Source organism: Photinus pyralis, unplaced genomic scaffold, assembly GCF_008802855.1.
Source record: "Photinus pyralis isolate 1611_PpyrPB1 unplaced genomic scaffold, Ppyr1.3 Ppyr1.4_LG9, whole genome shotgun sequence".
In the NCBI taxonomy this organism is placed as follows: domain Eukaryota; kingdom Metazoa; phylum Arthropoda; class Insecta; order Coleoptera; family Lampyridae; genus Photinus; species Photinus pyralis.
The window spans coordinates 8,629,383-8,644,951 of record NW_022170878.1 but is presented as its reverse complement, the minus strand read 5'-3'; the positions used below and the strand labels follow the sequence as shown (position 1 = coordinate 8,644,951).

Here is a 15,569-nt window from a genome sequence, read left to right as displayed (position 1 = left end):
GAATATTCCACTTGCCACCAAAACTTGTTTATAGATCTTCATGGTTCACATTTTAAAATAAATCGTAAGATAAAAATGTCTGTTCAGCCTCAATTTTGAAATTTCCATTCAAGATTTCAGCTGGAAATCATTTTTTTGAAAGGTTCAAGATTCACATTTTAAAATAAAGGGGTTTTGAAGCTCAAAACGACTGTCAAGTTTCAATTTTGCAATTCTCCTTTCAACTTTTCAGCTTGAAATCATTTTTTTAAGGGTTCAAGGTTCAAATTTTAAAATAAAGGGTTTCACATTGAAATTTAGAGGTAAAAATGTCTGTGAAGCTTCAATTTTGAAACTTTCCTTCAAGATCTCGCCCTGAAACTCTGCCTGAAATCATTTTTTTTAAGGTTCACATTTTAAAATAAAGGGTTTTGAAGCTCAAAACGACTATCAAGTTGCAATTTTACAACTCTTCTTTCAATATTTCAGCTTGAAATCATTTTTTAAGGGTTCAAGGTTCACATTTTAAAATAAACAGTTTCACATTAAAATTTAAAGGTAAAAATGTCAGTGAAGCTTCAATTTTGAAATTTTCCTTTAAGATCACGGCCCGAGTCTCAGCCTGAAATTATTTTTTTAACGATTCAAGATCCACATTTTAAAATAAAAGGTTTCACATTGTAATTTGAAGCTCAAAAGGACTGTCAAGCTTCAATTTTGCAATTCTCCTTTCAACACTTCGGGTGGAAATCAATTCTTTAAGGGTTCAAGGTTCACATTTTAAAATAAAGAGTTTCACATTGAAATTTTAAGGTAAAAATTTCTGTGAAGCTTCAATTTTGAAATTTTCCTTTAAAATCTCGGCCCGAGTCTCAGCCTGAAATTATTTTTTTAAAGATTCAAGGTTCACATTTTAAAATAAAAGGTTTCACATTGTAATTTGAAGCTCATGTCAAGCTTCAATTTTACAATTCTCCTTTCAACACTTCGGCTGGAAATCAATTCTTTAAGGGTTCAAGGTTCACATTTTAAAATAGTTTCACATTGAAATTTTAAGGTAAAAATATCAGTGAAGCTTCAATTTTGATATTTTCCTTTAAAATCTCGGCCCGAGTCTCAGCCTGAAATTATTTTTTTAACGATTCAAGATCCACATTTTAAAATAAAAGGTTTCACATTGTATTTTGAAGCTCAAAAGAACTGTCAAGCTTCAATTTTGCAATTCTCCTTTCAACACTTCGGTCGGAAATTAATTCTTTAAGGGTTCAAGGTTCACATTTTAAAATAAAGAGTTTCACATTGAAATTTCAAGGTAAAAATGTCAGTGAAGCTTCAATTTTGAAATTTTCCTTTAAGATCTCGGCCTGAGTCTCAGCCTGAAATTATTTGTTTAACGATTCAAGGTTCACATTTTAAAATAAAAGGTTTCACATTGAAATTTAAAGGTACAAATGTCTGTGAAGCTTCAAATTCCTTCCAAGATCTCAGCTGCAAATTTGTTGTAGGGTTTCACTTCATTTGCATGGAAGCGTCGATTAAAACCTTACCATGATCTGAGAAGCCTAGTAGGAAAAAAAGCTTTGGCAAACACAGTTTGGAATATAAATGGCGCATTCTAAAAATGCCCATTTTCAAGAACCAAATTATACCCTTTCTCTTCCGATCTCAACGCCCTATGCGATTTTGTCGAATTTTGCAATAGACAGTATAGAAATGGTTTGAGTACTTGTCATCTACGTACAGAGAGTCAAAATGGAATAATTAGAAACCGAAGAACGTTCCAGACACTCTTGGCAAATTCCCAAACGCCGCCGTCGGGAGATGCGAAGTCATTATGCTCACCCAGACACAATAAGGTGATGGATTTGTCAATTTGAAGGTTATCACTGTTCGTACGTGTCTAATTTTATTTATGCAGTACGTACGAATGTCAATTTTCTCATTAAAGCGCGCGGGTACAGTTATTTAAATGCGTTCGCGTGTCAAGCCTCGATGGCCGTCTAATCGATTAATCTTTTTGCGAAGTGCGCCACTTTATGGGAAAACGTGCGAATCTCACGGCAACAAGGAAGCATTCCCGAACAAAAAAAAAGGTGGCATTCTTCTCGAGCCGTATACGCCATTTGCATATCTCTAGGAGTCATTGAACATTAACCGCGCACGCAATTATGGCACTCTTCCTTGCAAGAATCGGAAAATCTCAACGGAAGGGCCCGCAGGGCGGAATCGACGACTGTCGTGCCTATCGCCCTCCGCCGATGACAGTAATATACGGCCCTTACGATTGCATCGCTCTGGTTTCATGGTCAAAGTCACGAAAATTCGTCTATTCCTGTAAACGGTTTGTTGCGTGAGCAAACGTAATCGTTTGATCGTTCGTTTTGATTATATCTCTACGCAAACAAATAGTGTCGTTGACTTTTTTCGAAGGGAAAAGAAAGTCATTTCGGTTCCTTCGATCCGAAAACAGTATCGTCACGTGACCAAACGGCTCAATAAATACATTACAAAAGCGAGACAAACGCTAATATTTAAATATCCATCGATTTAAGCCAAGTAGAAAGAAAAGTTGCATTAGATTTTTGAATATTAGCTGCTTTGGGTCCAAAATTATACCTAAATCCTATTAATATAGAATTTTCCAAACAATTCGAGATCTAATTTTTAATTTTTCAATTCAAAAATACCCAAAACATTCAGTTTTCCAAATTAAAAGAGTCAAAAGTATTAGATTTTTGAATATCTGCCCCTTTGTGATCCAAAACGGTACCTAAGTCCTTTAATATGGAATTTTCCAAACAATTCGAGATCTAATCTTCAATTTTTCAATTCAAAAATACCCAAAACATTCAGTTTTCCAAATTAAAAGAGTCAAAAGTATTAGATTTTTGAATATCTGCCCCTTTGTGATCCAAAACGGTACCTAAGTCCTTTAATATGGAATTTTCCAAACAATTCGAGATCTAATCTTCAATTTTTCAATTCAAAAATACCCAAAACATTCAGTTTTCCAAATTAAAAGAGTCAAAAGTATTAGATTTTTGAATATCTGCCCCTTTGTGATCCAAAACGGTACCTAAGTCCTTTAATATGGAATTTTCCAAACAATTCGAGATCTAATCTTCAATTTTTCAATTCAAAAATACCCAAACATTCATTTTTCCAAATAAAAAAGTCAAAAGTATTAGATTTTTGAATATCTGCCCCTTTGTGATCCAAAACGGTACCTCAGTCCTTTAATATGGAATTTTCCAAACAATTCGAGATCTAATCTTCAATTTTTCAATTCAAAAATACTCAAAACATTCAGTTTTCCAAATTAAAAGAGTCAAAAGTATTAGATTTTTGAATATCTGCCCCTTTGGGATCCAAAACTGTACCTAAGTCCTTTAATATGGAATTTTCCAAACAATTCGAGATCTAATCTTCAATTTTTCAATTCAAAAATACCCAAAACATTCACTTTTCCAAATTAAAAGAGTCAAAAGTATTAGATTTTTGAATATCTGCCCCTTTGTGATCCAAAACGGTACCTAAGTCCTTTAGTATGGAATTTTCCAAACAATTCGAGATCTAATCTTCAATTTTTCAATTCAAAAATACAAAAAACATTCAGTTTTCCAAATTAAAAGAGTCAAAAGTATTAGATTTTTGAATATCTGCCCCTTTGTGATCCAAAACTGTACCTAAGTCCTTTAATATGGAATTTTCCAAACAATTCGAGATCTAATCTTCAATTTTTCAATTCAAAAATACCCAAAACATTCATTTTTCCAAATAAAAAAGTCAAAAGTATTAGATTTTTGAATATCTGCCCCCTTGTGATCCAAAACGGTACCTCAGTCCTTTAATATGGAATTTTCCAAACAATTCGAGATCTAATCTTCAATTTTTCAATTCAAAAATACTCAAAACATTCAGTTTTCCAAATTAAAAGAGTCAAAAGTATTAGATTTTTGAATATCTGCCCCTTTGTGATCCAAAACGGTACCTCAGTCCTTTAATATGGAATTTTCCAAACAATTCGAGATCTAATCTTCAATTTTTCAATCCAAAAATAACCAAAAAAATCTGTTTTCCCATTAAAAAAGTCAAAAACATTACATTTTTGGATACCTACTGTTTTGGGATCTAAAACCATACCTAAGTCCTTTAATAAGTAAATTTCCAAAAAAATCTTCCAATGTCTAATCTTTAATATTTAAATTCAAAACTAACCTTGACTTCTTAATACTTATTACGCATCCGGTGTAAGCGGAAAAATACAGATACTCTCAGAAAGTCGCAGGCGGAATTAGCACAATAAAAGTGAGTTCTACGGAACAAAAAAAAACCTTCAGCTCTTTAAGTGGTAGCAGTCGAGGGTTACGCAATAACAAACAAACTCGGCCCGATTTAATAGCCATAGAATTGTTCAATCACCCCCTTCGTACGTGTCGTTGGCAGAGAAACACAATGCCCCACGAATCCTTAGAAAAATTTACCGTACACAATTCGAATAAAGCCGCGCGGACGCGATTTCAGCGACCGCTCGCGAGTTTTACTAGCCCAAGATGGAGTCTTGCGGTCAGATCGAATCTCACGGAGACTTACCCGCTATGCTTAACAACGTAGATACTAATAAGACTAAGAGTGTCCAAGGCGGGGGCGATTTGTGATTGATCGTCTCCAGCAGTCGTCTTCGGCCTGAAACAAAGCAGAACGAAATTAATTAGATGGTCCTTCGAGCCGCAATTTGCACGTGCACAGCATAAAACGCGATCGCGTTTAAAAATGGCGGGGCGCAAGTAAGTTGGCCAGCCGCCAATCGCGAATTTAAATTACGTAAGGCGCTTAGGTACTTACATTTATACTTTTAATGGTTGAAGATGACGACTAAAAACATCGTAAAGGTGATTTATCTCGTTTCTCGCCCTTCAGACGCCGAGGGTGAATCCACCAAATGAAAGTGAAACCCCCAACGATAAAGCTTAAAAGTTATTGATTACACGAAACTGCTACATTCTATATAAATGTCTGTCTGTATCAAGCAGATCGTCAGATTTGTAAATTTCAAGTTAAATTTAAAGCTGGCGAGTGTCTTCCAAACTTAAAATCTGCAATTTCGTTTCAGAATCGCACTTGAAACATTTCATTGTTAGAAACCATCGCGAAGTCGCCCCTAAACATTTTTTTAGGGGCCTTCGAGCCAAGAGAATTTGAGATTTTTAACTTTCAAGTTTAAATATAAAGCTGCGAATGTCTTCCAAGCTTGAAGTATGCAATTTAGTTTCAGAATCGCCCTTGAAATATTTATTTGTTAGAAATCATCGCGAAGTCGCCCCTAAACATTTTTTTAGGGGCATTCGAGGCAAGAAATTGTGGGATTTTTAACTTTCAAGTTAAAATACCTATTAAGATCAGAGTGTTTTCCAAGCTTGAAGTATGCAATTTAGTTTCAGAATCGCACTTGAAACATTTATTTGTTAGAAATCATCGCGAAGTCGCCCCTAAACATTTTTTTAGGGGCATTCGAGTCAAGAAATTGTGGAATTTTTAACTTTCAAGTTAAAATATTAAGATCCGCGTATCTTCCAAGCTTGAAGTATGCAATTTAGTTTCAGAATCGCACTTGAAATATTTATTTGTTAGAAATCATCGCGAAGTCGCCCCTAAACATTTTTCTAGGGGCCTTCGAACCAACAGTTTTTGAGATTTTTGACTTTCAAGTTTAAATATAAAGCTGCGAATGTCTTCCAAGCGTGAATTCTGCAATTTCGTTTCAGAATTGCACTTAAAACGTTTATTTGCCAAAAATCATGGAGAAATCGCCCCTTGAAATGTATTTAGGGGCATTTGAGCCAAGAGATTTTAAGATTTTTGGCTGTCAAGATTCTGTTGGCAAGCTCTAAGATGTGCAGTAGTGCCTCAGTTGATCTTCGTAGTCAAAGATGAGCGAAGACATTTTTGAAATGCAATTCGCGCCCCTTTCTTCGCTCTTGAAGACGATAGTAATGGATGCGTTTTAAATCCAGTCCAAGTATGGCAATTATTTGGTCTGGAATTCGAATTGTTTAATTCATGTACATGCATTGATAAAGTTCGTCCGCGGCACGAGTAAAGAATTCCAAGTGTGGGCGCCCATTTGAATAAAAACAGGTCTTAGGGGCCCCGATGATCATCTGATCGCGTTTACCTTTTTTTAAAATGGGCCACGCTCAAACAGTTTCTGGCGCCTCCTTCGTGATTACGTAAAAGTATATCAACTGATCTAATCGAGGGCTAATCAATTAACCAAAAAAAAAAATTAATTGCACTAATTATTCAAACACAAAGTCTGTCTGCGTCTATTTTCGTTCCGCCGAGTTCAAGGCTGGATGCGAGGGAAGGGCCCCTCAATTTTCATTTTCGTGACACGGCGACCTATTAAATAATGATAATTTGCATCCATAAAAAATTCCAATGATATAATTTAGTTACTGATGTCACACCCTTTTAACCTCATAAAGGTCGCCGTTTCTCACAGTGGCGCGTTCAAATTTCGCAAATTAAATTCCCGGGCGTCAGGACGATGACCCTCGACGCGTATAAATTTAATTTCACTTAAACGAAGTTCAACCCTTAACCTCATTGTCGCGTTCTTTTCGCATTCCCTCTTCCCAGCGCCATAAAAGTCACGAGATTGGAGTTTTAATCAGACGGACGCCACTGTACAGCTTCCTATTGGATTTCGATTTTCTGTCATTATCTGTATAGCGTTAACCAAACAACTTTATTTGAGATGTAGCTGGGGATATGAAATTACAGCTTTCAATTTTAACTAGACAGCCCAAAATCTTTTGGTTCGGATGCGAAAAAAATTCTAAGTGGCGATTTCTTGTATATTTTTAACAAATAAATGTTTCAAGTGCGATTTTGAAACTAAATTGCAACTTTCAAGCTTGGAAGACATTCGCAGCTTTATATTTAAACTTGAAAGTTAAAAATCTCAAAATATCTTGGCTCGAATGCTCCTAAAAAATGTTTAGGGGCGATTTCAAGATGGATTCTAACAAATAAATGTTTCAAGTGCGATTCTGAAACTAAATTGCAACTTTCAAGCTTGGAAGACATTCGCAGCTTTATATTTAAACTTGAAAGTTAAAAATCTCAAAATATCTTGGCTCGAATGCTCCTAAAAAAATGTTTAGGGGCGATTTCGCGATGGATTCTAACAAATAAATGTTTCAAGAGCGATTCTGAAACTAAATTGCAACTTTCAAGCTTGGAAGACATTCGCAGCTTTATATTTAAACTTGAAAGTTAAAAATCTCAAAATATCTTGGCTCGAATGCTCCTAAAAATTGTTTAGGGGCGATTTCGCGATGGATTCTAACAAATAAATGTTTCAAGTGCGATTCTGAAACTAAATTGCAACTTTCAAGCTTGGAAGACATTCGCAGCTTTATATTTAAACTTGAAAGTTAAAAATCTCAAAATATCTTGGCTCGAATGCTCCTAAAAAATGTTTAGGGGCGATTTCAAGATGGATTCTAACAAATAAATGTTTCAAGTGCGATTCTGAAACTAAATTGCAACTTTCAAACTTGGAAGACATTCGCAGCTTTATATTTAAACTTGAAAGTTAAAAATCTCAAAATATCTTGGCTCGAATGCTCCTAAAAAATGTTTAGGGGCGATTTCGCGATGGATTCTAACAAATAAATGTTTCAAGTGCGATTCTGAAACTAAATTGCAACTTTCAAACTTGGAAGACATTCGCAGCTTTATATTTAAACTTGAAAGTTAAAAATCTCAAAATATCTTGGCTCGAATGCTCCTAAAAATTGTTTAGGGGCGATTTCGCGATGGATTCTAACAAATAAATGTTTCAAGTGCGATTCTGAAACTAAATTGCAACTTTCAAACTTGGAAGACATTCGCAGCTTTATATTTAAACTTGAAAGTTAAAAATCTCAAAATATCTTGGCTCGAATGCTCCTAAAAATGTTTAGGGGCGATTTCGCGATGGATTCTAACAAATAAATGTTTCAAGTGCGATTCTGAAACTAAATTGCAACTTTCAAACTTGGAAGACATTCGCAGCTTTATATTTAAACTTGAAAGTTAAAAATCTCAAAATATCTTGGCTCGAATGCTCCTAAAAAATGTTTAGGGGCGATTTCGCGATGGATTCTAACAAATAAATGTTTCAAGTGCGATTCTGAAACTAAATTGCAACTTTCAAGCTTGGAAGACATTCGCAGCTTTATATTTAAACTTGAAAGTTAAAAATCTCAAAATATCTTGGCTCGAATGCTCCTAAAAAATGTTTAGGGGCGATTTCGCGATGGATTCTAACAAATAAATGTTTCAAGTGCGATTCTGAAACTAAATTGCAACTTTCAAGCTTGGAAGACATTCGCAGCTTTATATTTAAACTTGAAAGTTAAAAATCTCAAAATATCTTGGCTCGAATGCTCCTAAAAAATGTTTAGGGGCGATTTCGCGATGGATTCTAACAAATAAATGTTTCAAGTGCGATTCTGAAACTAAATTGCAACTTTCAAGCTTGGAAGACATTCGCAGCTTTATATTTAAACTTGAAAGTTAAAAATCTCAAAATATCTTGGCTCGAATGCTCCTAAAAAATGTTTAGGGGCGATTTCGCGATGGATTCTAACAAATAAATGTTTCAAGTGCGATTCTGAAACTAAATTGCAACTTTCAAACTTGGAAGACATTCGCAGCTTTATATTTAAACTTGAAAGTTAAAAATCTCAAAATATCTTGGCTCGAATGCTCCTAAAAAATGTTTAGGGGCGATTTCGCGATGGATTCTAACAAATAAATGTTTCAAGTGCGATTCTGAAACTAAATTGCAACTTTCAAGCTTGGAAGACATTCGCAGCTTTATATTTAAACTTGAAAGTTAAAAATCTCAAAATATCTTGGCTCGAATGCTCCTAAAAAATGTTTAGGGGCGATTTCGCGATGGATTCTAACAAATAAATGTTTCAAGTGCGATTCTGAAACTAAATTGCATACTTCAAGCTTGGAAGACACTCGGATCTTGATATTTAAACTTGAAAGTTAAAAATCTCAAAATATCTTGGCTCGAATGCCCCTAAAGAAATGTTTAGGGGCGATTTCGCGATGGATTCTAACAAATAAATGTTTCAAGTGCGATTCTGATACGAAACTGCAGACTTCAAGTTTCGGAAGACACTCGTAGCTTTAAATTTTAACTTGCAAGAAAAAAATCTCAAAATCTCTCGGTTCGAATGCCCCTAAAAAGTTTCAAGGGGCGATTTCGCGACGATTTTTAACAAATAAATGTTTCAAGGGTGATTCTGAAACGAAACTGTAATTTTCAAGCTTGGAAGAGACTATTAGGAGCTTTAAATTTTAACTTGAAAGTCAAAAATCTCAAAATGGCTTTGCTCGAATGCCACCTAAGGACTTTCAAAGATCCTAAAAGGTTTTCTAGGCGACCCTTGAAAACCTTCGGACTGTTAAAGAGCCTTAAAAATGTTAAAGGCCATCTCTGTCTTCCGCTTACACTATCTTGAGCCTTTTGAAGAATGCGAAGACCAGCTGTGATACGGTTTCGTCAACTTCTTTTAATACCGCGTCCCAGAGGGCCCCTCGCCGTCTGAGTCACGAACGTGGCTTCGCAAAAAAAAGGAGGTTTCTCATCTCACGATAACCTCTGATAAGCGTCATTTATGGACGCGTTGTGGGTACCGGATCGCACCTTTGAAGGAGATCGAAAACAAAAGAATCGGTCAAGGCTCAAGCGATCGATCAGGTTGTCCCCCCCCCAAATGTCACCCACGATGGAAAAATAATGCAGAACAAACAAGCGTAGTATGGATTTTCTCGACATAACCCAGTTTCGATTGGTCTAATTGCGCAATTTCCGACGTAGGAAGTAAATCAGGTAGGCATTCGACGATTTTATTGTAATTGTCAACCTTGTACGAGTCGATCCAGATGGCTGACTGACGGCGACGTCTTACATAAGACGATGTGTGATTATGACGCAACCTTTCAAAATACACACAATTTGAGCGAGTGCAATCGCATCCGCAATATCACGCAATGTTGCATTTTTTTTTGAGGTTATGTCCGGTTTCTCTTGCACAATTAAAACCGTTCTTTTTCGCTCGTGTGTCTAACGCACGATCGAGACTTTAACCTGTTAAACAACTATCATAATATACTCCACTTTTCTTAGACTCGGTAATACCTCGCGTCCTTGCCGGTAGCGCTAGACAGATGGCGGACCACCCACTCCCCGTTCGTGAAGCGCATTCCTCCGCAAGAAATTGCACCACTTTTTTTTGCACCTTTTGGTCGTTGACTTTCGGTTTCGAAAAGCGGACCAAACGGTGACGTCAACCGAAACTTGCATGCACCGATTCAGCGAGCGCAAACAAACGAAATGAAAATAACGCGCGAAGGCGATGTGTCTTCGGGTTGACATCTGAATGGGATCCAGTTAAAGAGGAAGATTTTCTAAAGAATAATTAATTAGGTGTAGCGTGCAATTTTTGCGGACGTGACGGCCGCTTATAATTACGGGCAGCTATAACTAATTGACCCTCCCGCTCGTTACGCCGCTGGCGCGACACCACCATATACCTACATCGCGATATTCGCATCGTCAATCAACAGGTGCGAAATGGCCAATAACTTCGCGTATTGCGGACGCACGCAGAAAATTATGAATCAGAGATTCGGTTGGAATGTTTCCAAGATTTCCCCTAAAAATAACTTTTGTCGGATTTCGCTGTATTAATAGGATCGGGATACCCATCAAAGCCTGTTTCCGTGTTATTTTCAGGCGATTGTCACGTTTTCGTTTTTAAATGGACCGTCGTGACACAATTTTAAAAGATATTTAAAATTCCTCTTCGGATAAGTGGGGGGGGGGGGGGGATCAACCCCCCCACTCCTCAACAATCCTGTCCAACGATACGCGATGTATTCCAAATAGGTCCCTTACTATCCACACCTAATCTGTCACCAGTACTTAATTAAGCAATAACTAGCAATAACCCCGAATAATTGACAATTCCAATTAATTAATTCAAATTACTCAGTGCCTAAAACAACAGCTCTGAGCACCTGCTTAATTGCCTGTCTAATTGTACATTATTTTAACAAATCAAAATCTATTTATATTGCCAACCATCATTGGCAGATGCTAATTAATTCATCAAGACGAGCACTAATTATATAAGCCCCCTGAAAATTACAGAGTCAGATTCAAATCCCACGGGAAAATACATAATGTACGAGGTGGACACAAAATTTAAAGGTTCAAATGCGATACTCGAGCAACTAAATTACAGTGAAATATATTCACTTCATTATGACGGTGGATAATTACAAAATTAACCCAAATTATCAGCGCTAATTAATTACGCGCCCTGAAAAATTGAGAATCAGATTCACATTCTACGGGAAAATAAGCAATACACGAAGTGGACACAAAATGTTACAATTCAAATGCGATGCTAAGGTAATTAAATTTCGACGACGTGGTTTCATTTAATTATGATGCTCGATAATTAGAAAATTGAATTAAATACGTGTACTCAAAGTACACAATCATAGTTTTTGGCGAGTAAATTTAATTAATTATTGAACCGTTCCAATTTTACATAACCTAATCGGTTAAACAAGGTACCAGAACCCAAACTTAAATTAGCAGTACTAATTTGAAACCTTGCCAATCGATTTTTGGCGAGTGAATTTAATTAGTTACTGACGCGCTCAATTTTTCCATAATGTAATTGATTAATTAACTTACCCGAATTCCAAATTAGATCAGCTCTACCAATTTTAGAACACTAATTTGCAACGTCCATCTAATTTTTGGCGACTGAATTCAATTAATTAGTTAATCGCTCAAAATTTTCCATAATCTAATCGGTTAAATAAGGTACGTGAAACCCTCTACTAAATTTTGAGTTGACAATAGATCAAATTTTTGAGGAGTGAGTTAAATGATTTTTGAACTCCCTCAAATTTTCCATAATTAAAGTATCAGAATCCAAAATTCGGCCAGCTCTAGTAATTTTTGAGCACTACTTTACAATCTTTTAAATCGATATAATGTTTGACAAGTGACTTTAATTAATTACAGAACCGCTCAAATTTTCCATAATCTAATTGGTCAATTAAGGTACCAAATCCCAAATTAGACCATGTCTACTAATTTTTGTGGAGTGAATTAAATTAATTACTGAACCGCTGAAAATGTCCATAATCTAATCGACTAATCAAGGTAATAAAATCTCAAACTAGAACAGCCCTACTAATTTTTAAGCACTAACTTGCCAATCGACTTAATTTTTAGCGAGTAAACGCAATTAATTACTGAACCGCTCAAATTTACCATTATTAAAGTATCAGAATCCGAAATTCGTGCCTAAAACAACAGCTCTGAGCACCTGCTTAATTGCCTGTCTAATTGTACATTATTTTAACAAATCGACGAAATAAATAATATACGAGGTGAACACAAAAATTTAAGGTTCAAATGCGATACTCAAGCAATTAAATTACAACGACGTAGATTTATGACGCTGGATAATTAGAAAATTTAATTAAATAAGTGTACTCAAAATGCACAATCATAGTTTTTGGCGAGTGAATTGAATTAATTATTGAACCGTTCAAATTTTCCATAACCTAATCGGTTAAATAAGGTACCAAAAACCCAACTTAAATTAGGTGTACTACTTAATTTGAAACCTTGTCAATCGATTTTTGGCGAGTGAATTTAATTACTTACTAACGCGCTCAATTTTTCCATAATGTAATTGATTAATTAACTTACCCGAATTCCAAATTAGATCAGCTCTACTAATTTTAGAACACTAATTTGCAACCTCCATCTAATTTTTGGCGACTGAATTCAATTAATTAGTTAATCGCTCAAAATTTTCCATAATCTAATCGGTTAAATAAGGTACGAGAAATAGATCAAATTTTTGACGAGTGCGTTAAAATGATTTTTATTATTAGAATCCAAAACTCGGCCAGCTCTAGTAATTTTTGAGCACTAGTTTACAATCTTTTAAATCGATATAATTTTTGACAAGTGATTTTAATTACTTCAGAACCGCTCAAATTTTTCATAATCTAATTGGTCAATTAAGGTACCAAATCCCAAATTAGAGCATGTCTACTAATTTTTGTGAAGTAAATTTAATTAATTATTTCACCGCTCAAATTTTCCATAATCTAATTGGTCAATTAAGGTATCAGAATCCCAAATTAGAGCAGTTCTACTAATTTTTGAGCACTCATTTGCAACCTTGCTAATCGATTAAATTTTATTAATTACTGGACCTCAAATTTTTAATCGGTTAGATATCAGAATCCCAATGAGACAATCTTGTAGTAATTGTTGACGAGTGAATTTAATAAATTACTGAACCGCTCAAATTATACATAACATAATCGGTTAATTAACGCATCAGAATCCTGAATTAGATAAACTAATTTGCACCTTTGCCAATCGACCTATTTTTGGTGAATGAATTTAATTAATTATTGAACCGCTCAAATTTGTTAATTAAGGTACATATTAGAATCCCAAATTAGGTAAGCTCGACTAATTGTTTGCAAGTGAATTTAATTAATTACTGAACCGCTCAAATATTCTATAATCTAATCGGTCAATTAAGGTATCAGAATCCCAAATTAGACCGGTTCTACTAATTTTTGAGCACTAATTTGCAATCTTGCTAATAGGTTTAATTTTTGACGAGTGAATTTAATTAATTACTGAACCGCTGAAAATGTCCATAATCTAATCGGCTAATTAAGGTATTAAAATCTCAAATTAGAACAGCCCTACTAATTTTTAAGCACTAACTTGCAATCGACTTAATTTTTGACGAGTTAAATGCAATTAATTACTGAACCGCTCAAATTTACCATTATTAAGTATCAGAATCCGAAAGTCGATCAGCTCTACTAATTTTTGAGCACTAATTTGCATTTTAATTTATGAAGGGTGAATTTAGTTGATTTCTGAACCGCTCAAATTTTCCAAAACCTATTCGGTATCAGGTATCAGAATCCCAAATTAGATCAGATTTGCTAATATTTGAGTCGATTTGAGTACTAATGAGCGAGTGAATTTAATTAATTACTGAACCGCTGAAAATGTCCATAATCTAATCGGCTAATTAAGGTATTAAAATCTCAAATTAGAACAGCCCTACTAATTTTTAAGCACTAACTTGCAATCGACTTAATTTTTGACGAGTTAAATGCAATTAATTACTGAACCGCTCAAATTTACCATTATTAAGTATCAGAATCCGAAAGTCGATCAGCTCTACTAATTTTTGAGCACTAATTTGCATTTTAATTTATGAAGGGTGAATTTAGTTGATTTCTGAACCGCTCAAATTTTCCAAAACCTATTCGGTCAATTAAGGTATCAGAATCCCAAATTAGATCAGCTCTAGGTACTAATTTTTGAGCACTAATTTGCAACAAAATTTTCCATAATTTAATTGGTTAATTAAGGTATCAGACTCTCAAATTAGATCAGTCTACTCATTTGAAGCAATAATTTGCAACGTTGCCAACCGATCTAATTTACCGAATCGCTCAAATTTTCCATAATCCAAAATTCGAGCAGCTCTATGTTTTGAGTAGTAATTTGGCATTTTCTGGACGAAACAATTTTTTGGCGAGTGAAACAATTGATAAGTAAACATCTCGAAAGTCCCACGGATGGATATGAGTAGGTATTTTACGTACGTGGTAATTCTTGAAGGAAGTGTCCAATTGTGGTCGTGAGTGGGTGGCAACCGCTCACGCGTGCCGCGTTTAATTCGAATTTGTGTAGCTCTTTGAGCGTTCGAAATTTTCATGTCACCTCCGGAAATAAACACACGGGGGGGAGGCGTCCTTGAACGTAAAGCCGTAGTATTCGCGACGTTGCCAAATCGCGAGAAGTTTAACGACCACCGCCGTCGTCATTAAATATTATTTCATAAAACAGTTCGTTTCACGCCTAATCAAAATAGCGGAACGTAGGTAACTGTTGCTTTCACTTATAATTTTTTCGCGGACGATAACCGGTTAACGTTATTTACTTGAAGGGTAAACGCGCGCGCTCGGTATCGCACAACTACAAAAAAATTAAGTCGCTAATTAATGCTAATTAATTAAGGAAATCTAGGCGAAAGGTTACTAACCTGAAAACCTGGCTAGGAAACGATGGAAACCGGTGGCGAGGGCTTGGGAGAGGCAGCGTAGCACGAAGAGCAGGGGAGTTAAAATGCCGGGAGGACGCCGCCCCCAACCCCATGCTGCCCACATCACGTGCGCCACTGCAAACAAAAAGACACACATTAATAAAATCGTTACGCGAAAGCGGACCGCTTGCATTATAAATTTCGACCATTTTTAAATAATAAGACAATTAGAATGGCTTCGTACCATTCAGTTCCACAGTTTCTCGCCGTAAATCTTTACATAACGCAAAATTTCTACTATTACGCAAAGCCTAATTCGATTAATTAATTAATTAAGACGACCACCCACTTACAACGAGCCGTCGGGGGAGAAAAAAAAGGCGAGAGGAAAAAGAA

General features: G+C 35.5%; 1 protein-coding gene across 3 annotated transcripts in view; it reads right to left on the bottom strand.

Annotated features, from left to right (window-relative positions):
• LOC116180880 overlaps positions 1-15,569 on the bottom strand; it is a 55,090-nt gene that overhangs the window by 18,483 nt on the left and 21,038 nt on the right. For 2 of the 3 annotated variants that reach the window (XM_031501056.1, XM_031501055.1), the window contains exons 2-3: positions 15,174-15,308; positions 4,573-4,665 (exon numbers count right to left, since the gene is read on the bottom strand). In XM_031501056.1, coding sequence (XP_031356916.1) covers positions 4,573-4,665; positions 15,174-15,297 — 217 coding nt within the window. In that variant the 5' untranslated portion in view covers positions 15,298-15,308. Of the gene's footprint in view, positions 1-4,572; positions 4,666-15,173; positions 15,382-15,569 lie in introns of those variants that run through there. The other variant, XM_031501054.1, reaches the window with a different exon arrangement.